At 36.0% G+C, this 25032-nt stretch overlaps 1 protein-coding gene and 1 long non-coding RNA gene across 19 annotated transcripts in view; both read left to right on the top strand.

Annotated features, from left to right (window-relative positions):
* The first annotated feature begins 5129 nt into the window (after nt 1-5129).
* The window catches only part of LOC103703834 (uncharacterized), a 35608-nt gene continuing 15705 nt past the window's right edge, over nt 5130-25032 (top strand). For 3 of the 18 annotated variants that reach the window (XR_003384990.4, XR_016395684.1, XM_089923802.1), the window contains exons 1-5: nt 5182-5650; nt 5732-5818; nt 10055-10401; nt 13611-13769; nt 18517-18603. Coding sequence is in view for 13 of the 18 variants with exons in the window: in XM_089923802.1 (XP_089779928.1) it covers nt 10072-10401; nt 13611-13769; nt 18517-18603 (576 nt within the window). In the remaining 5 variants the exon portion in view is untranslated. Of the gene's footprint in view, nt 5651-5731; nt 5819-10054; nt 10402-13610; nt 13770-18516; nt 18604-25032 lie in introns of all 18 variants that reach the window. The other 15 variants (XM_026803323.4, XM_026803322.4, XM_088723178.2 and 12 more) reach the window with 14 other exon arrangements.
* LOC149753242 (uncharacterized) lies at nt 10409-12694 on the top strand. Its single transcript, XR_016395685.1, has 2 exons — nt 10409-11035; nt 11121-12694. It is a non-coding gene; the product is annotated as an uncharacterized LOC149753242 (long non-coding RNA).

Genomic DNA, 25032 nt, shown 5'->3' with positions numbered 1-25032 from the left:
AATGGTTTTGTGGCAGGTAGAGAAATAATTTATGTTGTTGGATATAGTTTCTTGAATGGTTCTCTAACAAGGCCATACCCGAAGTCCTGAAGACTTTTTCTGGTATTATCCTGAGCAGCCTCGGAAATGTTGGTCTGAATTGGCCCCAGCATTACTACAACAGGGTTCTGAGGAATGAGTTCTCTATGATACCTAATCTAGGTTGTGCATTACCTGACAGTGTTGCCTTTTCTAACCAACTCCTATTTGAAAAACTAAGCAATACTAAGATAAATCTGAGATGCACAAGGTCCCCTGAAATGTATGCTACTACACTTTGAGAAACACAAAAGTTTCAAACATGAATTCATGCATAGAAGCCTGAAGAATGTTTCATAAGAATATTTCTATTAATGCACCAAAAAAAGGTGATTCATTTTATTTGTAAAGCGCAGATTATGCAATAAGCATGATCTTTTTTGAAAAATCAGAAGCGAGAAACAGTTAGATTAACTCTCCAATAAATCAAGGACGCAGCTAAGAAAATTCTACGGTTTTGCTCTCCATGAATGTTTCATAAGAATATTTCTATTAATGCACCAAAAAAAGTGATCATTTTATTTTCGAGGCGCAGATTATGCAATTAGCATGACTTTTTCTGAAAAATCAGAAGTGAGGCACAGTTAGATTAACTCTCCACTAAATCAAGGACTCGGCTAAGAAAATTCTGTGGTTTCGGTCTCCATGAACTAAGTGTAAAAGGCTTAACATAGATCTGCTACAAAGACATTTTACAGTTGGTGACAAACTAAACTTATAAGCTCGAAAGGATCTAAATAGATGATCTAGATTGGCAGTCTTGCTCATGGATTGTGGTGAATTATTGAGGCTCACTTTTTTTGTTAGGCATCACAACAACAGAATTGATAGGAAAATAAAAAAAGGATGTCCGGTGCAACACAAGGTCTGTTCAATCTCACAAAAATGATATTTCAGCTGATTCTACACACAAAAAACTATGTTTTGATTTGTCTTTCACTAATTCTTGTTTCCTTTTCTCTATATCTGTTTATGTTGTCTAAAATAGTATTAAGACCTTCCTCCTCTCTATTAGTTCCAGACTGCGGATAGTCTCGACAATGCATATAGTCATGTTATACATCGGCCACCTTTTCAATTGACTTCCACTTTCCAACTCAGTTGCTGGATATTCCAATTCATTTAACTTCAAATTGCACATTGCATTGAAAAGATAATCTATAAAGCAAAGGATCAATCATTTACTCTTGCCACACTTTTAGTAGATTTGCTGACTTTCTCTATGTGGTAAACTATTACCAACAGATTCACTGTATGGTGGACCCTTTCTTCTTGTTGGGCAAACCCACTTGTTGTTCTTGTGTTGCCATTTAATCTTTGGACTACAATGCATGCCTTTGAGGCAACTCCATATATCAAAACCTTGGATTCTGTTGGCTGTACTCAAGCTAGAGTAGTGTAAACAACTGTTGTAACCAATATATATATGTATGTGTGTGTGTATATATATATATGTATATATATATGTATGTATATGTATATATGTATATATATGTATATGTGTATATGTATATATATATGTATATGTATATACGTATATATGTGTATATATATCTATATGTATATACGTATATATGTGTATATATATCTATATGTATATACGTATATATGTGTATATATATCTATATGTATATACATATATATGTGTATATATATGTATATGTATGTATATATATATATATGTATATACGTATGTATATGTATGTATATGTATATATATACATATATATATGTATATGTATATATATATATGTATATGTATATATGTATATGTATATATATATGTATATGTATATGTATATGTATATATATATATATATGTATATGTATATGTATATGTATATATATATGTATATGTATATGTATATGTATATATATATGTATATATATGTATATGTATATGTATATGTATATATATATATGTATATGTATATGTATATATATATATGTATATGTATATGTATATATATATATGTATATGTATATGTATATATATATATATATATATATATATATATATATATATATATATATATATATATATATATATATATATATATCTCAAAACCTTGCGTTCTTTCCTCCCAATCTAGTTTCGTTTTATTTCTAAGAAAATATTTGAACATCAATGGTTAAGGTTATACAAGCATCAATAACATGGAGAAAATTATCAACTTCTTTTCTCCTCAAGTGAACGGTTTCCTGTTCTGCGGATTCCCTGATTCTAAAATTTCGGATAATACTTAGTCAATTCATCCTATCATCTGGTTTTTATCCCTTTCTTCATCTGAAAATAATTTCTTTTTTTCGCAACTAGAGGAATTTTAGTGTTTCCAGGTGCGCATACCTTAGGAATTTAGATATCACAGAGATAAGAAACCAAATCAATGAACATAGCAACAATGACCTGTATTACACATAGAAGAGTTAAAATTTCATTTTTTTAAAAAAAGAGCAAGCTATGCTGCAGCCTCTCTCTACCTACAATAAAATACTAACAAGTGATCCCTTTGTTCAGAAACCATGTCTATAATTTCAATACATTAATTAAGAACTAAAAACAAATCCACCACTAAAAGACAATCTGGTAAAATTATGTATAATTTTTCATTCTACACCAATACCTCTGAACCCAGTCTAGACTTCTGTTTTAACCAACTATTAAATAAGAAGCATCAAAGCAGTGAGTTTGAAGTCACCAACTAAATATTATATGCACATATTGAAATGTCCCTCTGATGCCTTGAAAGTGGTCCTTTACAAGAAAATAGCACATTATCTCTTGTGCATTCTCATATTTTCCATTCTTAGATGTGCAGCGGATACGATCAAAATCAGAAGAACGAGTACTTGGACTGAAGCAGCAAGTGTTTATTCCAGTTGGTCTCAACATCCCAAACAGTCTCATGCATGTCTTTGTAGTGAGTACCATCAAGATTTCAATCTAAAAAGTTCAATGCTTGTGCCAGTGCCAAAAAAAGGCACTTGTTACCCCACTTGGCGTGAATTGAACTTAATAAAGCAGGATGATTGAACTTAATAGAATTGAATCTAATTCTATTTCTTAGGAGATTCAGGCTGCACTGAGGTGGAAGAAGAACTCAATCATTTGGTGCAGGTTTGTGTCCATAAAAGACAACAAGCTTATGAGAAAGAGAAAGATGGATCCTAGTCTACTGGTGGGTTTACATGCATATTACCTGTGCAAGAAACTGAATTGCAATGATGACTTACCTAACTACAAAACTTTACTTCCTACAAAAAATTAGGCAGGAAATATCAACTCCCTAAATAAAAAAAGTACTTTCCTTGAGATATTAACTATATAGACAACTTCAGATTCAAATTGTTCAAATGTATAGACAAGGTGCCTAAGCACTACATGCAAAACATTAAGAGGAGAAGGAAAGAAACAAATTCTATATTTACAAGAATAGAGTCGATATCTCATTTCCCTGAAAAAAAAATCACGTAATCTAACACATTGTCGGAGCATGAAACCATTATTACTAGCCACAAGCAGTTTTTTTTTTTTTTTTTTGACCCTCTTCAATCGAAAGTAGCATCTACTAGAAAAGTTTCTTTCTTGCTGGATTGCCAACCTTTCACCTTCAAATTCATGAAGTACAAGAATTCACTCTAATACAATATAAATTCAATCTGTTTAAGAACAAACAGACTGTTAAACTGGCCTTCAAAAGAATTCCATACTCTAGACTCCCTAACTCTGTCAATATCCCCATATCCCCTTATAAGGTACCTATGACTCAGCTCATGACATTTTTAACTTCTAGGGTGTAACACAAATGAAACCCAGTTACCTTGAAGTAACACAATAAACTATAGATAAGTTGTGCAACAACCAGAACTATTAGTCAAAGGAACAATAGCCGAATAAGGAGAAATATGAGCCAAAGAAATAAGAAAACTGAAACAATCTCCGAAACAAAAACATAAACCTACCAAACTTGCTTAGAAAACAGAAAGAGACATTCCCATGCCATCATATATTCCAAATTCTTCAACCCAAGTCTCATCATATAATCTAAACCAAGCCCTTATTTCCCTACCTATGTGAATTTTGTTACAACACAATCACAAAGATATAACAACAAAAGCATCAAAAGAAATATAACAAACAGAGCTCCTGACCATAACCTTGCAAAGTTTCAATACTTTCCATACTTGTGCCAGCAGAGGAGCATCACCGCACATCTCCTAATAATATAAACTCTGGACCTCTGCTCCTTCGCCAATGCGAGACAACCGATCTTCTCTGATGCTGCGCCGTTCTTCCACCCCTTGCGACCTCTCCTCCTCCTCGCCATCGACATGCGCTGGCCCATCACATCCAATCAAAAATTCAATCCTCTTGTTCTTCTAGGTTTTAGTCTCTATGAGGGAGGAGAAGAAAACTCATGTTTACTACTAGGCCAAGGAGAGGAGCACAAAGGAGAAGGAAAACAGAGATACAGAGGCCTAACGTTTCTTTATTGTTTGTATTTAAAGGCCAAACCAAAAAAAAAAAAGGCCAAACCGCCTTTGTAACCTCCTCTCTTGTCCTGGCCAGGCTTGGCGGTGTTTTTGCGGCCAGATCATTCTAACTGCTATTTTCCCGTTAATGTACGGCCATGATTGCGTCTTGATTAAGATGGGCCGGATGGCTGTGCAGATAGGTAACAGGTGTCGGGCTGTGGGTGGGTTGATTTTGGATTTGGATAGGGATGTGTACGTTGAAGCTTTTTTTTTTTCCGCTAAAGCTAATGGTGCATATAATTGGAGCACAGATATCCAATAACAACGGAGAATAATAAGTTCCGGAGCGTTTTAGACAACTCTCCCTCATTAACACACGAGGTGCCTCAAAATAACTAGTCATATATCAAGCCATCATGTTCGTAGCCCCGTTTACCTCTCTAATCATATATTTAACCTGAAAGACCATACCAATACTTATCCTAACCCAAATACTCCAAACTATGGGGTGACTTCCACTATTGTCATCGGAGCCATCCTAAATCCAACCAATTACAATGACCAAGTTGCCCTCCAATATAACTATGCTGGCCTGCAGTATATACCGAGCATAGCTCAGCCGATGCTGCCTTCAGCTTCATTTCAGAAACTGAAGTGCCGAAGAATTGGCAACTATCGGTTACTATTATTTTGGGCCTCGACGATCAAGCCAATCGCATCCTTCGCGCAGAAAAATATTAAGTATTTTGCGCGCTCTTGGCCGTCGGATTGACGATGGAACTTTGAGAGCCGGGCGTCCTGATGAGTGATGACGGAGTGGAGACGCACGTCCGTTCGGACCTGACGCCGCCTTCATCTGTTCCATTCCTCCTCGCCCTTGCCGTTGCCGAGCTCCCTCCGTCTTCCCCGAGCTCTCCTCCATCCTCCCCTTGCCGACATCAATCCGCGACCTCCACGGCTTTCCGACCTCCATCCCAAGCCCTTATCGCCGTGCTTCGCTCCGATCTCTGAGAAGCTCCGCTCCGCTCCTCTCCGTCTATCGATCCCCACCTCCGGCCAGCCCCCCCCCCTCCCGGAGCTCTCCTCCATCCTCTCCGTAGGTTCCCCGATCTCTCTGATCTTCTAATTTGAGCTCCTAGGTTTAAAATACTTGATTCATTTTTCCTTGATTTTACAGGTGAGAGGAGGTCGGGGCTGGCGACTAGTCGTCCGGTTGCTATTAGAGGTCCAACATTTTGGACGTGCTTCCAACTGGTTCAGATAGGTAACACAAAAGATTCCTTTTGTATCTCTGATAATATCTCAAATCCTAGCTCAAATCGTCTGAATCTATAGCAACATCTAGTAATTGTTTTATCACGGCATTTTGGTGCGAATCCTTCTTGCTTCACCCAGCCAAACAGACAAGCGAAGCCCATTAATAATCAAATTACAAGACAACAACGATTCCAATTTGCAACATCGCTTCAAAAAGAACCTGGGGCCGGGAGTTTGTTGAAGGCAACAATGAGCAACCTCATCAATCATGGTGTTGCAAGGCATGACAACAAGTCTTAAACCTGCCTCCCTAATAGAATGACAGTATGCAGCAAGCCATGTATTGTATGTTACAATGTCTGGAAGACAACCAACCAAGTCGTATTCCATCAAACTATAACTGAATCTGTCTTCACCGATGAACTGGATTTACTCAGGAAGCTATGCAAACATTCTACAGTTTAGTTGCATATCAGCAAAATTTCTCAATTTGAAGGGTTTCCCATCCTTTCATTGTTCATTGCTCTTTTTTTTTTAAAGTAACCTGCAAAATTTTCCCGAGTAATAGAAAAGAAGATAAACTGGACAGTCCCAGAATGTGCAGAAGAGAAGGCATGCATAAAGATGTGTTAGAGAAAACAATAAAAAAAAACATATATAATTGCAGCTTGAAAGCTTAGTATGGTTACAATACAATAACGAATAAATATTGTCTGATTTAAAAATAAATGCATGAAAATGTTGGAATACTAATTATGTGAACACATTTTACCACTAGTTTTTTTGTATGCAAATTGTCAGGGGTAGAGGCAAGGGAAGTGACCCATCCAAATTTAAGTCTGCTTCAGGCAAAGTGTGGTTTTCAAAGTAGGCCTGAAATATTTAACCAATTAAATCATCTAGCTCGCATCCTTTAAGGGGGACAAGAAGAATGACAAAGCACTTCATGCTTGTTATCATGATGCTTCCTTGATTCTTTTCAAAGGAAAAATAAACTTTCCACCAGAAACCATAGAAGAGCCATCACAATTTGCAGACAATAGTTCTTATTAAACATTCTCTTTCATGAAAGTGATTTTACATGTAAACAATTATGTGACCATCTTTATCCATCCAAATGCTTGTCATGTGTGTATTGATAAGATCTTAAAATTCCAACAATCAATTTACCGTGACATACAGTTGGCAGCTAACATCTTAAGATCAATGATCAAGATGCATCAGAGCCACCATCAAGTGTCATTTTGAAGGTCTAGAAGATGTTATAAATGCAGCAAAAGTGTCACATAGCATAGGTTCAAGCACCTTCAAGATATAGAAGTCCTCAGGGTTGGAATTAGAATTTGATTCACCCCCCCTTTTTTCTTAATTTTGGATTTAGATACAACAATATTTTTTGGTTCTGTAATTGAAGATCCAAATATCTGTTTGAAGTAAATTATATATGATTTTGGGATGTCTCAGGGAGGCCAACCGGACCCATTTTAATCACGGTATCATGGTATTGAAGGGATAAAATGAAGTTTATGATATGAATGCCATCTTTGAATGTTTTAGTCACAGGAGGATGGGTTTCAATTTCAAAGGATGGGTTAACTTCATGCCTTGGTTTAATATTTTGATCAGTAATCTTGCTATGTTCATACTGCCTGACCTTTCTTTCGTTCTTTCTTTCTTGTTTGCCTGCTTGCTGCTTCTTTCATTTTGGAGTTTATCTATGCATATAACTCTTTTGAAAGTATTTCATGCATATCTGTTTTGTTGATAAGTGTTATCTTGTCATTTTGTCTTATTTAATCTATAGATTACCTGTTTCTATTGCGGCAGATGTCTTTTTATTTCTTAGCATGTCTAAATCTATTCTTTTAGATTATAGCTAGAGTAGTATGAGTTAGTTATGTAAAATTTGTTAGCATGGCGGAATCTATTTTTAGCAATATGTCCATTATGCAATAGTACGAGTTTAAGAGAAGCTGGAATTGGATGAGAATTTTAAAGCAAATCAGTAATTGAACACTATGAGATCAATCAATAATTAAGTAGGGTCACAAGAATAATTATATTTCTTGTATTTACATTCTCGCTGGTTGATCATTGTTTTTTTTTTTTGTTTAGACAAATTCATCAGAAATCTTCTATGGGCAATATCAAGGGTTTAAATCTTGGTACAGTACAGTACTAGGTAGGGATGATATGGTCAAAACATAGTGAAACAACCAATAATAATAAGAAGAAAAGAGAAAATTGCATCTCAGTCCATCCCGGTTAGTCTTGCTGTCCTGATGCATCCCTAATGTCGGGATGAATTGGGATGATAGGAACATCCCGGTTAAAGAGAACCACTGTCCCATAGGTGTCCCAGGTCCTGGTTTCTTGTTGGAATAGTACAGAAACGATGGTACTGTTTTGCTTTGGAGGGACTTAAACCCTTCATCTAAATTGTTGTCAGACAATATAAGTAGATTGTTTAAAGATGTATAATATTGGAAAACATGAATTTTGTAAACTACTAGACATGCTTCCTACTAGGTTTGTACTTTGTGGAAATATGTGGACCATGGGAGGTATGGAAGGATATTTTGTTGTGCACTTGTCCCTTTGATGATGGTGAGTGAGATATTTAAAAGAATTTAAAGTTTTAAACTTTCCAAATGTTAACTTCCACAAACCACCCCCCCTTCCTCCGGCCCCAACATGTCAGAGAAGAATTTTTCTTAAGTAATTATTAAGATGTTGTATGATTGAAACATTGGTGGAAAGCCAGTTAATTGCTTTGAATAATGGTACCACTGATGACGTACGGATTCTAGGGCATATAAAAGTTCAGCATTTTTTTGTCTACAATGGTTTTGAACCTCTTTGTGGGGTTATTCCTAATGTGTGTGTGTGATGGTGAAAAATATTGAATCCTTGCAAGCTTTCAGAGGTTTAAGCAGAAGAGCACATCAAAGTCTGTGTCCCATGAAATTCATTTGTTTTGTGATGTTCTGACTGTATGGAACTTTACAGTTTAAATTCTTGCAAATGCCTTCAGATTGTGATACTTCTGCATGTTTACTGAAATGTGACAAGAAGCATGCATAGCACCAACTCGTGAAGAACTGCAAAATTTGAAGATTGAAGTTGACTGTTTGAGGGTACTAGAACCAACAGAAAGTCACAGGTAGTTGGGAAATTAGCATGGCTGGTAAGGCCACAGAGAGAGAGAGAGAGAGAGAGAGAGAGAGAGAGAGAGAGAGAGAGAGAGAGTGTAAATTGAATATATCTGTTTATAAAAGCTAAAATTAAACTTCGGTCCACAATTTTCCACCAAGTGTTCGAAGGAAAATATATCAGAAATACATACTTGATGTAGGCCGGCAGATATCCTTTGTTTCACATCATAAAACACCTTCAAACAGTCAATCTCAGCCATCACATTTGCCCATTCTTCAAAAGATAGTGTTTCTTATTGTCATATTCCTGCTAACCCAGAGATAACATCTTGAACCTTGGAGCATTTTCGAGTATTTAAAATGCAGAACTTTGCCTAGGTGAAACTTCATAAAATAGTAAGTCTTGTGAGGCTTAAACTTGATGCACTATTCTGTTCATTCTCTCAGATTTTGCTCTCACCTACATTAAGATTAACCTTGTGAATGGGAAGTTATCTATCTATTTAGTTGATATATATTTCTATGTGTTAGACATGTGAGTGAGTTATCATCATCGATACAACTTCTGCTGTTCTCTCTCAAAAATCACCGCCCAAAAAAAAAGAGGGAAAATTTTTCAGTCCTTGTGAAGGCTCTTAATTTCTTCTTGTTTTCCACTCTCCAGATTTTTCAATAATTGTGAAATATCGGACAGAAAAATTCTCCTGTAACTTTCTCCTGTAGCTTTCTCAGTGACCCAACAAACTCTTAGTGCTAAGTTGTGCCTGTTGCTGTAGTACTGTGCTGCTGTCTTTGAACTTGTACCCCCTTTTTCACTTTCTTTCCATCTATGTAAATGAGGTCGCTAGTTTGTTTTACTTGACCCTGTTCTACAGAGTATGAAAGGAAGTTCAAGTATGCTTTCTTTAGACACGTCATTTCTTTTAGACTGTCTTAATCTTGCATGCAATTCCTATCCATCTCAGTTTATTTGTCTAGCTCAATACTGCTACAGTATAATTTACTGAAATATAGAATATCTTTGTTCTCTTTGAGCTATGATGGTTTTTTGGTTCTAATTTTATTATTCCCCTATGTGAACTTTGTAGCTAGTGGAAACTCCGTGATGAACTGCATTTCGTATGTATCTTCTGCAGCTCTATTTTCACATGGGAGTCGTGTCATCATGAGAAGTTCTTTATATGGCTTTTCTAGTACATCATGGAAAAGCAGCATACGGCATGCTGGCATTAAAGTACTTAAATTAGATTTCATCTTGATGGGATTTCGTGTTCAGTGCTTCTCTGCTCGGCATTCAAAGAGACTGCGATTGCCAGAGGTGAAGCCGCAACCATCAATGGAGGAAGAAAGTAATGCATTCTACGTTGTTCGGAAAGGGGATATCATTGGTCTCTACAATAGTTTAAGTGATTGTCAAGCTCAAGTTAGCTTATTGGTACTATATATAGCACTCCAAATAATTTTAATGTTTTTGTCTGCTACATTTAAGTTTTTCTATTTATTTTTTTTTTGCTGAAAGTTCTATTTAAATTTTTACCTTCATATCTTGTAACTAGTGTATAATTGAAATTTTTGTTTGGACATGTTTCTTCTTGAATTTATGCTTCACAATATTTCAATCATCTTAATTGTTTGGTCTTTTCATAAATCATATGCATGAGGAACTACCAAACAAGTTATTATAACTGATGCTTGTAGGACCATATGGTGTACGATGGCTGATTTTGCAGCTTGAATAATGAGCATAAGTCAGAAATGAATTCATTCGTTCACATTTTTAGTTGTTATGGGGATTCTCCTTGTCTTCTCATTGATATGGTTGAAATGCTTTGAAGAACTTACTACAAGCAGAATTTCTAAAATCAATTCTCTTTCGATGTCTCTGGCTGGCATGAAAGTAATCAATGTCGAGCTTTCCTGGTGAAAGCTTGAGACTTCTCTCTCTTCTTCAAAAAGCTTGAGACTTCTCTCTCTTCTTCAAATTTGAAGCATCATGCTTGTTTGCAGTTTGTTCTTCACAAAGTCCACAATCTCGATATCAAGTACCGTGTCGGTATCTTATCGATTTGGTACGATACAGTATGATACACCCCTGTACCGAAATAGCTCTCTAACTATTTTGCTTAATTTTTATCTCGGTACACCTCGATGCAGGCCGATACACCTCTGTACGGACTGGTATGTACCTCAGTACACCTTGGTACAGGTCGGTACACCTTGATATGGGGCGGTATGTCTCGGTACCAAGCTTGTACCGGCTTGAAGTTAAGTGTCTTATCAGTTTTCTCCCGATATGGTACGTTATATCCCGTACGAGGTGGTATAGCAGACCATGGTTCTTCATTATTTCACTCTATACATTATTTTTACATTGTTCACCGACTGTTTTACTTAAATTCTTCTTGTTATGTTTGAATCACTATCTCCTCTTATTTTTCCCACTTTTATTGTTCCTGAATTATTGTTAGAAAATATTTTGGGCCCAAATGATGGATCAGCTTTATATTAGCATTATGTTTGTTCATGGTGGCCCTTGTAATAGAACTGCAATTCCACATATATAATGGGAGCATCTTCCCTACTTACAAAATGCTAGCAGTTGCTGATCACTTTAGGAAGTAATTCTAATCTTTTTGCCTTCTTAACTGGCCACCCCGATTAATAGATTACAGAAAAATGTCATTCATGCCACTCATTCTGTTCAGCATCCCTTCACTTTATTTCTTTTCCTTTGTCTCTTTCTTTTCTTGAAACTCAGTCTCTACATTTTTTTTTCAGATATTTCTTTTCTGTATTTTGTATTTATTATAATCTAGAACCCATGAAGGGATTATGAAGACTGTGTTTTGTAAAACTACAAAGAATTCCAAGAGTCTCTCATTTTTATCCCTTTGAATCATGGTATGCCATACCGTACCATACTGGACGGTACCAGGCATACCGTACTGTATCGGTTCAGTATCAGTACTGGTACCGGTGGCGTATCGATACTCGGTATGCAAAAAAAAAAATTCATATCATACCGTACCGACACTATGCTAGTGCGGCACCGGTACGGGGTCCGGTATCGGTACGGCGAACCTTGCTGTTTGAATCAAAGGGGTTGGCTTGCGAGAGATTGTATTGTTTAACTTTTGAAAGAACGAGATGAGTATTCTGATGCTTAAAATTAGGTGTTACCAATTCATTTTTTGTATTGGGTAGACAAAGTATATGTGGGCTTAACCAAATTTTTATTTGTAGTGAGAATATGTATTATTTCTTTCTCTCTCTTGCTTCTTTTATATAAAAGTTGATTCTTTATGCATGTGCTTTATGGTGGGCAAGTGTGAGCTGTAGATCACTGTGTTAATGTCTATAAAGTTGCATAATTTTATGGAGTAAATACTTAAATAGTATGGAATTATTACAATTTAGGCTATATATGGTTTTGATCCGTGAGATATTTGGATGTAAGCCTGAAGGATATGATAGGATTCAAATAACTGAATAAGAAGGTGACAAAACCTATGGGTTTAAGCTTGGGTTTTAGATTGCATCCTGATTGCAGTTTTCGTTAGGGTTTGTCTATTATCAGAAAAGAAGCTGGGTACAGGGTAAAGGATGGATGGTAGAGGATTGAGAGCTTAAGAGGAGGGTGTAGGAAGTTATAGCTTGTCAGTAGACGTTGTGAGGTAGAGGCTAGAGGAAGGGGAGCTGAGTGGGGAAGTGGAAGCATTTGTTGGACGTGAGAAAGGTCAGTGATTGTAGGGGATGCATGTTGGAGGTTGGGCGAAGGGGAGGGCAGGTGATGGAAGAGGAAGCATATGGACGATAAAGGGGATGGTAAGTGGGGGAGGAGGAGAGGAGGAACATGGAGGAAGGAAGAGTGAGGCAGGGTTGCAGTGGTTGATCAGATGGGTTCACAGATAGACCCCCATTTTTGTGGTGGTTGGAGGTTTGTTTTTTTTTTTTTTTTTCGGGGGGAGGGGGCGGGGCGGGGGCGGGGGTGGAAGTGGCGGAAACTGGTGGCAGGTGGAAGTAAGATGGGGCTTGAGGAGACATAATAGAGGAGCAGGGGATGTGAAGGAAGTGGAAGAACTAAGAGTTCTAGACATTCCTACATCTAGTTATATCTTATGTTAACAATAGGTATATAGCTTTGTCTAGAACATAATAATCAGTATGTAGGTGAAACTATCTGTTTCCAACTGAAAATATAAGATAATGGTGAAGGCTCTAGACATCCGAGACTTAAAGGTGGGGCACTCATCATATGAATCCATAATAAACCCATTTTTGTTTCAAAGTTGCTGAAGGATTAGATGATTAATGGTTTTGCTATTCCACTTATCCAGCCCAAGTGTTTTATTGTTATCATCAGCAGGTACCTATGAAATAAGATCTAATAAATGCTCATTTTTCTTGCTAATGTATTCATGTAATCGTAGTTAGTACAGCTACGAGCACTTCCCCCAGTTCCTATAAATGAAGCTTGTTTTGTTGGCAAGTTAGCGATTTGTTCATCTTGCAAAGTAGATGTAACCTGTCTCTAGAGATATACGATGGCCAGAAACTGTTGCAATCAATTCACACAGTAGTGTATATAATGCTTCTGGGTATTTAAAAGTTCCTAATATGTATTGGTGATTTCTTTTCATATAGGTATCTGATCCCTCTGTCAGTGTGTACAAAGGTTACTCTCTCCATAAAGAAACAGAGGAGTATCTCGCTTCTCGTGGACTGAAAAATGCTTTATACTCCATGAATGCAGCTGACTTGAAAGATGATCTGTTTGGAACCCTAACGCCTTGTCCTTTTCGGGTGAGATACCAATACACCCATTCCCATTGTATCGTCATCTACTAGCTTGCTGTAAGAAGTTCTTGCAATAAATATGTGGATCATTAGTTCTTTTGTAGATTTACTATATCCTGTTCTTAGAGCTCTTTTACTTTGGATTTTGAATATGTTAAACTGGTTATTGGGAAAACAAGACTATTTTCATATGCCTTTTGCCTCTTCTTACCTTAACACTGTAACTTGATAGAAAATTTAGTGGCCATACACAACGTGGTTTGTCTTTTTATGTTTTTCTTATGCCATAATCATGTCTAATTTGCCTGTCATGCATAATGTAATCTTTTTAGGAGGATTAAATGTCAATATTGTGATAATCACAAGAATGCAAATCAATTAGAATTTTGGTGGTCAATTTCTCTATCCATCAAATCTTCCTCTTTTTTTAAGAACATAAATAATCAAGACACTGTTTTTTAAACCTTGATTTTTGAAAGTAACCTTCTTCCAGAAAGAAAATTTTAAAGCTAATGATAGTTCATCCATATTTTTCTTATAATGTTTCAGGCTCACATATGGTCAATTAAGTATTGCATTTGCTAATAAAAAAGAATTTTCAAGTATAATTCCTATCTATTAGAAAAAATTCTGATTATATCGTCTATTCTGCTAAGCATTATATGTACAGTGTTCTTAAGTATTATATGACGTTCTTATGCCTCAATGCATAAATTTAGTTTCAGACAAGGTTTTAACTAAGGATTCTTTCATGGTGTATCAGTTTCATATAAAAAACATCATACATTATCAAATGATTGTGTCAATGCTGAGATTTTATTCTGCTTCTAAAAACATGAAACATAGAAGAAATGTTGAATTTTATCGAAATCATTGGAAATGAAAAATAGATCATGATTTCGATGAGTTCTTTTGGAGTTATAACATAATACTAGAAGGCTCCTGAAAGTTCATGTCCTTTCTACTTGAACATTTAGATATTTGTTATGAAAGTTGACTTCAATTTGTTTGAAAGCTTTGGTGGTAGAGTCTAATTCTCATTGGCATCATTTGATGGTGATCATGTCTTATAATCCCCAATAAAAATATCATGTACAGCAGTGTCTCCCCTTCTCCTTTAAAATTTCTGAACTTCTGTTTGTCTTGAGAACTTTTGGTGCTTTACTTCAGTATTGTTAATGACGAGTTACAACATCTAATACTTACTCTTCAAAGTGAGTAAAACAGTTGAAAAAAATGTGTACACAAGCTTTGCCATATATACCAGCCATACATAGTGACTTTGATTGGACTATAAGCCACTTTCTACTCTTGAAGAGCTTCTGTGACAGTACAGAAGTGTAGAAACTTAAATTCTACCCTGCTATTGACTTTCTTTTTCAAATCTATTGAAAAGAGTTTACATTTTAATATTACATGCAGTTTAGCAGAATCAAATAATATTTTAATATGTTTATTATGTTAGCCTTAAGAAAATTGTTTATCTTTCTCTATTGCTGGTAGCCTGGTATTTTGTGGCTTGCTGATTTATATCTATCAAACTCGTAAAATAATGTTTCTTTTTCAAGAACTTCTGAGGGTATTGTCTTTGCTAAGCAAGTTGCAAAATTCCTATTTCAATGTCAAAATGCATGATAAAAATATGTTTCAAGTTCTTATAATTTTGTTTGTTTAGTTTTATTGCCATTTTGGGAATGCTTTGGTCTTTATTTTTCTTGTTCTCTTGCTTAGGTTTGATGGTCATAATACTTTCTTTTTGCTTTCTTGCATATCTCCAATTATTTCACTTGAAGATGAAGTAAGAAGGATTTTTAATTGTTAACAATGTGGGGTCATCTCTTGTTTGTTATTTTTCTCATTTTGGTTCTTATGACTTGCAGTTTAGTGATGGTACATAAGTCTTTGTAGGTTATTGATTTCTAATTGAATTTAGCTCCCATGAAGTGTCAAACTGATTGCATTTTTTCTTTTGCATTATTTATAGATTAATTTATTGTCTCATTAGCACTTATATTTTCACATGTTGGAGATGAAATAATTAGCAGTCATACTTCGATCCATGAGAGAGTTTGAAGTGGCTTGGAACCTCAGATAACCACCTCCTACCTAGTTCGTGAATAAAATGGCTTGCAAGACCACAGTTACCCCTAAGGCCATGTTCAGTTGTTAGGAATGCAAAGCAGGAATGGGAAAACCATTCCCATAAAATCTATTCTTAGGAATTGTCAGGAATGATTCGTTTGATTCCTATGTTTGGATAGGTCAAGTAAATCCCTAGGCAATGAAACTGACCTAATAGCAATATTAGTATATCGATATTAACATATATAATAATATATGTTTTTATATTTAATAATAATATTTAATAATATTAATATAAAACATTAATATTACAATATTAATAATATTATTATATTAATACTTGTAATATTAGTAATAGGATTCAATTATATTTATATTATATAATATCATGATAATGATAATCTAAATAATATAATGTATAAATAATATAATATAATATAATATAATATAATATAACACTATATAGTTTATAATTGTATTTACTATATAATTTTAATATGATATGTTGTAGTATTTCATAATTTTAATATTATTGGTATGGTGATATTAAAATTAACCTTATAACCAAGGTTCGTCGTCTCGTTACCGAACCCTTTATCAGTACCATCAATTGCAGTGTAGGTATGTCCCCTACAACAGTCGATTCAATGTACCGAGTGTCGGTACGTTCCTTATACTGCGTACCGGTTCAGTACGGGTACGGTCGATACGTACTGGTATTGACCGGTATGGTGAACCTTGCTTATCATAATTTTTTATTTTCAGAATAATTATAAAATTAGTATTAATATCATAATATTAGTAAGTAATATTATTAATACTTTTTGTAATGGTAATAAAACGATGCAAATATACATTGCATATAATATACAATATATTATTGAAAAATAAATATATAATCATATTAATATTATTACTATAATAATATATAATCTTCTACTATAATAATATGTTATCAATATTATTTAAGTTATATTATCTATAACATACATATTATGTAATAATATTATTGATATTAGTACTAAAAATAAGATTATTACGATAAAAAATAATGCAACTAGAAGTAATATAATAAATAATCTAATGATATTGATTTTATAACATAATAACTGTAAAATATATTTAATAGTAAAATAATTATAATACTATTAAGTATTAACTCAACTCAACTCAATTAAGCTTTACTCTAAACTAGTCGGGATCAGCTGCATGAATCCTATTTCTCCATTCTACTCAGTTTAGGGCTATATTTTTTAAAAGATGTTGAGATACGAAGTCCTTTTTTACTACTATATTCCATGCGATTTTCGGTCTACCTATACCCCTCTTACTTTCTACATATGTCAAAATACCCTTTATACTGGCACATCTGTCGAAATTATAATAATATTAATTATAATAGTTTAATTGTATAGTATATAAGATATAACATAATATATTATGATAAGAAAATAATATCATTGATAATATATTATGAAATATGATATAATATACAATATAAACGGTAATAACATAATATCAATAACATATATTATGAATATATATAATTAATATATGATTTAATATTAAAAATAATATAAAAAGAATATAATATATATAATATCATATTATTTAATAGATAATAAATTATTGCGATATATTTTAATGAATAATTAATATTAATAATATAATATATAAAATCTTTTCTTACTCAAGCACATATCTTTTCTTATTGTTTATATATTTAATAATAATATAATATTATTATAATATAATCATATAACAGGATATAATATAATGTAATAGAATCTAATATATTATCTTTTATATTATTAATCATATAATATATATTATGTATTACTACAATAATATAATATATTATACTATTATAATGTAATAATATAATATAATATAATATTAATTTATTCTTATATTATATTATATTTATAGTATAATAATATATTATAATATGATATGACATGATATAAGATGTAATCGTGAGATTTGTTGGTGGATGTTTTGGTAATCAGAAATTTTTTATTAAAACCAAAATAGATTTCTAACATTGTTTAGAAAGCATTTTTGGGAGAAGCTCCAAAATAGAGCTTTTTTCAAGTAGACTTTTTCAGCTTTCTGGCAAAGCCTTTTCGATTTTTTATCAAACATTATCATATCATCCAATAGTACTTTTTGAGGGCCAGAAAGTGCCAAAAGCTTTGGCAAACGGGCCTTAGTCCATATGTGAGTTTGAGATGGCTAAGCTGGACCATTCTAAGCCCACATGAGTATTAGCTATGCCTAGGTGCGCAGGCTTGTCCACATTCTGTGCTAAATGATGGTTGAGAATGCAAGGGCTGTATGTTTGTTTAGAAAGATGATTTTCTCTCTATCTCCCTCACCCCTCTTATTAACCCAAGCCTAACATACTTACCCCAGGCAACCACAGTGGAAAAAGATGAACCAAACAGAAAAATAGCTGATCCCCAGGACAAAAGTTCTAGATGGGGATAAATCTCCATCTCCGGGATAAAATTCTTGCAACAAAGCTGGGCCTAAAGGATCTGCGTTAACATGGAGAAATAAAGTTGAAGATGTTTCTTATGAATGAAATCTATTTTTTTTGATTATGATCCTATTATGTACATGGATATATGTTTGTAATCTTCAAAGTTAGTGCCTTTTTTGCTTTCAGCAACCAGATGGACTTGCCTCTTTAGTTGATAAAACACCCAAAAAGATGTCCTTTCAGAAAACGTCAAAGGATATGCTGAATAACTTAGTAAGTTACTTTCACTCATTATGTACCATTAGTTATTTTGGTGCATGAATTGTAGCAGGCTCGTCTGCTTGCAATAAATACTTGATTCCACTTACAAAATTTGTGTTACACCTAGCTTGCAAATTAGCATGTTTTCATCTGTCTCTTATTCTGCTTCCTTTTTCTTTGTATGCTTGAATAATTATCGTGTGGACAACTGTTTATGAATTGAGTTACTCTTATATGGATGCATGTTTGCTGCAGGGGATGATAGAATGATGGGAGTGGTATAAGAAACAAATTATGTCCAGTAAAATGTTAATTGCCTGAGTTTTCTTTATATTTTACATTCACAGTACCAACTCCTTAATAACCTCGTGTTTTTTCGTGCATAGTTTGGCTTTTTTCCCGACTAGTTACTTTGAGAAGTGATACAATTCTTTAAGTTTGTTGAAAAATTGCAAATCATTATGAAAGTTTAGGGCCAAGCATAATTATGTAGAGTAATTATGACACTTCAAGAAAATGTTATTCATTAATTTAAATTAAAATGGATTTGAAATATATTTAAAAATTTTGTCAATTTGAAGGATGCTATCATACCATGTAATTCCTTGATATAATATATAGCAACATGCAAAAAATCTTTGGAACTAGAACACTATGCTTGATAAGATAAATGTGAAAGTGGTTGCTTCAGTTTTGATCAATTAATTGATAGCGAAACGTCAGCTTGGAAGCAATTCCTGATTGTTCTAGCTTGATAAGATAAATGTGAAAGTGGTTGCTTCAGTTTTGATCAATTAATTGATAGCGAAACGTCAGCTTGGAAGCAATTCCTGATTGTTCTACAAGTGAGAAATTATATATGCGTAAAATGTGTATAGTGGTAAATATAAAGAAGCTCTTTTTTCGAAGGTTTTTTTTTTGGTTTTTGGGGGGGGGGGGGGGAAGGGGGGGTTGAGGTGGTAGGTTGATAGGTTGGCTGAGGTGTGAAATAATCTCTAAGAACCATAGTATCATGATCGCATGGTTAGCATTTATATCATAAATAACCTTATGAATTATGAGGCCTTCAAGCACAATGAAGCATAATGAAAGCAGATATCTAGAAACTCTTTCCACTTTGAATGTATTAATGACCTTGCTTTGAAGTTGAGTTTGTCAAGAATTTAATCCTTTTCTGTAAATCTCTGTCCCTGAATCAATCAAACCTGTGTGTCTGTCTTATCAGACTATATTATGACAGCCTAAAAAATTGTGGCTTTTGTTATTTAACTTCATGCATTTTTCTGCAAGAATTGAGGTTCTAGAAGGCATCTTCTTCTTTATTTATTTGGAGTTTGTTAAGGTTAATGAATCTTGCGTTGACCCTTATAATATGATGCGGTCGACTCTAACGAATTCTTGGATCCATTTTCTTTTCTTTTCTTTTTTAACTTTGGCCCCTCATGTATCACAATAATGCATGATTTACTTTGACCTTTGTGTAATGTATTAGAAAGGATCAGCATCCTTGCTAAGATTTGATTTTGACTGTCAATGGATTGCCATTAGCTTTATATACCTTTCACCTGTATGGGGCGCAATTCTTTACCTTCTCCTGCCCATCATTGCCTCCCTAAACTCTTCTTTTTCTTATCTACATGTAACATTCCTATTTCCATCACCTGCTTTCAGTGGCATCTTTCAACTACTACTCTCTCCATTGTCTATTGCTCACCCCTCTCTTTTCTCTCACCTGCTGGCTGCTTGTACTCTCCCTTACCGAGTGTGAGTATCTTGTGTACCCTATGCAACCTCTTGCTTAACTCCCTCTTTGGCAGTGCTTCTCATGGCTGATTCGAAAAGATTCTTAAGGGGAGATGTTATCACCAAAAAGTGCAAATGGCCTGGAGGGTCCAAAATGGTGTATCAAGGATGTGGATTTCTAGGTATGCAGTTAACCTTTTTTTCATTGATTTTAGATTTATATCTAGGTTCACTTTTTGTTTAAGTTTCCGACCACAACACCCTATAGCCTCCTCACCCACCCCCAAGGAAAAAAATTCATTTGAGCTTCGGATGATAAAAGATTAGATGGTTAGAGTTATGACTTCTTTTATTCTGGATTTATTTCATTTAAGATTTTAGTCAGGTACTAGGTACCAATTTATATGATTTCTTGTAAATCGTTGCTTGCTTAGTTCATTTCTTGTAAAACATGCTGATCATATTTTTGTCATTTATCCTTGTGAACATGATTGTGGGATATTCCAGTAACAAATTTGTTCATCTCTATGCTTGTGGGAAAATCACCTTCCCCCCTCCAATGAGCCTTCTCTGATGTCTTCTTTATGTCCTTTTGTTTCATTTTTTGAGAAAAAAATGTCCTTTTCTTGCATGGTGATTAGAATGCATGGTAGGATACTTTGGGTAAAAAGCTAGCACATGCATGCAATCATAGAACACCATACCCACCCACCACCCCCCCCCCCCCCCCCCCCCCCCCAAAACTCCCCCCCACCACCACCAAGAAAAAAAGGCCACATGCGCACACATGGGTTTGTGAATGCTTGCATGATACTTGTTTGGAATTGCTCAAAGCACTTCATATTGGATGTCTAAGTATCTTAAGACATAAGCTGAAACATGTACTGGTTGGCCTGCATCTCTCTTAATCATTTAAATCCTTTTCTGGAAGTCACTCTTAATTATGGTATGTGTATTGGGTAGTACTTGGCAATTTGGTTCTCTGTGATTTGGCTATGAGGTTATTGTAGGAATCCAAGTTGGATTGGAAATTCACATGTAACGAATTGATGCTGATTATGGCAGATTCTAAAGGTGTGCAAATTATTGATGGATGAATGCGTTCGTTGCTCATCTATGCTGAACTCTTGTTTACCTCTAGAATGTAAGAAACTAAAAGAATCTGATGTATTTTAATGGCCTAATAAAACTTGCTTGGAATATATTTTTTTTCAATTTTCTATAACTAGCGATGGCAACGGGTCGGGTAGGCCATTGTCTATACCTGCCCTGCAATTAGGAACCGTATACCCATATCCACCTTGAGGCAAGGCGGGGTAGGTAGAGTTAGACAGAATGGGTTGGATAGGTCGGGTTGAGTAAAACTACAAAATTCTCTCTCTTTTTTTTTATACAAATCAAACAAATAAAAAGAATATAAAAGTAAACCTCAGTACTTCATATAACATTAAACAAAATAAGAGTTTAAGACAGAGAACATAATAAACCAATTTTTCCACAATAATAGAAACACAACAAACAAAATATTGTTCTCTATGAAGTCAAAAATTAATAAAAGAACAAATTGAAGTAGCTCAAATGCGTAGGAATTGAAGCAAGAATCCATAATTGTATCAAGAAATTCTATGGGAACTGAAGCAAGAACTTGTGATCGTAATTGGAAAGCAAGACAAAGCAACAAAATAGTAAAGAATCGAACTAATACCGAATTAGTGGATAGAAATCTGGGTGCAGGGGGTGGCGAATCGACTGGCATCCGATCAACTTGGCCAGGAGAGTGGGTGCAATATTGCGGCTAGGGTTTGGTTGGAAATAGAGGGACAACCGGACAATAGGAGTCGCAGGACGAGCAAGTGGAGCAACTTGGGTAAAGGGTAGGGAGGGGATTAATAGAGTTATATATATTCATGTTGGGCTTGGGATAGGTTTTACCATTACCTGCACTGGCACCCTCTGCGGATTTGCATCGGGTTTTGAAATCAAGACCCCCCACTGCTGACTCTAAACAAGTCAGGTAAAACCTACCCCATTTGGGTCAGGTCAGGCTGAATAGCTAATGAGGCAGAGTAAATTGCCACCCCTATCTATAACATCTATAAAACCAACTATGTGATGCAAGGTCTGCTGAACCGACCTGTACCGGTCGGTTCAGCCCGTACCGGACCGGACCGGTACCGACTGGAACCGGTCCGGTGCAGGGGTATAAAATGGTTCCGACCCATTATGGGTCGGAACCGATCGGTTCGACCCCCGTACCAGTGCGAACCCGGTTCGCACCGGTTCGGTGCTGAAATTGGATTGCCAACGCTGCGCCGGCCAGAGGCACTGGCCAAAGGCACTTCCGAAAGTGCCACAGTGTGGCACTTCCGAAAGTGCCACAGTGGGGCACTTCGAAGGTGCCGATGCGGCACTTCGAAGTGCCGCGCTGTAGCAAAATCCGAAGTGCACAGTGGCTCAACGGTTGGCTATAAAAGCCGACCGAATGCTAAAAATAAATCCATCAGCTTAGGTGAAGGAAAGGTAGAGAGAGAGGAGAAAAAGAAGAGAAAGGCAAAGACAAAGGTGTGAAAAAAAATTAGAAGGGTCGGAGAGCGTCGTTTTTCTTGAAGAAAAATCCAGCAAAAACTAAATAAGGTAAAATTTCTTTCCCCTACATTGGTTTTTTAATATTTCATTTAAATTGCTTAAAAAAAATTAAGTCAAAAATTACCAAAAAATAGGAAATGATTCAATGATTCCATTTCGTCTTGAATTTTTTATATGTTGTCGATATATGGACAATGTTAATGGTGACATTAACTTTTGTTTTTACAGAATTTATATAATTTATAATTTAATTAAAAAATTTTAAAAATAATTTTTAATTACAAAAAAATAGAAATTGAAAAAAATTAATGTGGTCGTAGGAATGGAGCCATCAAGGAGAGGGCAACCCCAAGAGCATAATATTGGCTGGGAGCATGGGAAGATGCTCGGTGAACGGCACCAGTTTCAGTGCAATTATTGCCACAAGTGCTTCAAAGGAGGAGGGGTAACCAGATTAAAGCAGCACTTAGCCGGTAATTCTCGTGAGATATTTGCATGCTCGGAGTGCCCACCGAGCACCCATCAACTGATGAGGAAAAACCTCGCTGAGATCAAAGCAGCTAAGGAGAGGGCTGCCAAGCAGAAAACGGAGGTGAAACGCCAAGCTGCAGAAGCACCTTCCTATCACTTGATGGAGTCACAGAAGGTCGAGGGTCCAGATGAGGAGGAGGCACAGATCCAGGCTGCCATGCGGGCGAGTCTGGATATTCGGTGGCAGTAGGAGGAGGTGGCGAGGCATCGGGCTCGATTTGGGCCCTCGTTTTTCGAGTCGGGCGCCGGTTCTGGTGGAAGCAGACAAGATCCAGAGTTTCAAAGGACAACCTCAGTCAGGAAGGGCGAGGGCAGAGGACGTAGCCGGATTGCATCTATCCTGGGTGGTTTTGGTGGCCGAAAGAAGTCTTCCGGAGGGATTCCACCAGGTGCGTCAATCCATGATGTAGATCCGCATGCCTTCCCCAGGAGAGATTCGAAGCAGCAAAGGGTAGACACAATGTGGAAGAAGGAGAAGAAGGATATGTGGCGAGCTATTGGATCCTGGTTCCACTTCAGCCACATTCCAACGAATGCTGCAGACAATACATACGACAAGTCTGCCATTTCTGCCATACAGTCTGCCGGTCCCGGTGTCGATCCTCCAGGCCCGAGGGACATTTACGGTGAGCTTCTTGACAACAATAAGGAGCTAGAGAATTGGATTGGCTTATATAAGAGCAAGTGGCCCACATATGGGCTCACTCTGATGTGTGATGGTTGGACCGGTCCGACAAAGCGGGCCATCATCAACTTTCTGACATACTGTGATACGAAAACCTTCTTCCATAAGTCAGTTGATGCTTCAGATAAGGTGCACAACGCCAATTACATCCTCAGACTTATGGAGGAGGTGATTGATTAGATTGGAGAGGAGAATATCGTGCAGGTCGTCACTGATAACGGGTCGCAATATAAGTTGGCCGGGCAGGTCTTGATGGAGCGGCGACCACAAATTTTTTGGACCCTATATGCTGCACATTGCATCGACCTCATCCTGATGGACATTGGAAAGATCCGTAGGGTGCAACATACGGTGGAGATAGCCCAACGCATCACCAGGTATATTTATAGCCATACTTGGGTTCTTTCATTAATGAGAAAATATGCAGGGAGAGAAATTCTTAGACCAGGAGTCACACGGTTTGTTACGAATTACATTGCACTTGATAGCCTTATTGAGAAGAAAGGAGCCCTACGTCAGATGTTTGTCAGTTCCGAGTGGCAGGAAAGTAGATATGCCCAGGCCGGCACTGAAGGAAGCAGAATGGAAGACTTGGTAAATAGGCAGTCATTCTGGCAGCGGGCCAATGCGATAGTCAAGGCTATCAAACCATTATATCAAGTGCTACGGGCCGTAGATAGCGAGAGGTATCCCTAGATGGGCTTTTTGTATCACATGATGGAGAAGGCAAAGGCTCAGATCATGGAGGCAGATGTAGCCCATGCCCAGGAGTACATCGACATCATTGAGCAGTGGTGGGGAGCCCAAATGGGTTAGGAATTGCATCTAGCAGGTAAGCGATAATATTGATAATTATACTGATTGATATATTTGTATAATTATACTAAGATGGTGTC

This window comes from Phoenix dactylifera, chromosome 6 (assembly GCF_051530095.1).
Source record: "Phoenix dactylifera cultivar Ajwa chromosome 6, Ajwa_hap1_PhDact_Kaust_v1.1, whole genome shotgun sequence".
Lineage (NCBI taxonomy): Eukaryota > Viridiplantae > Streptophyta > Magnoliopsida > Arecales > Arecaceae > Phoenix > Phoenix dactylifera.
The sequence above is the reverse complement of the archived record's forward strand: the minus strand, read 5'-3'. Positions and strand labels throughout refer to the sequence as shown.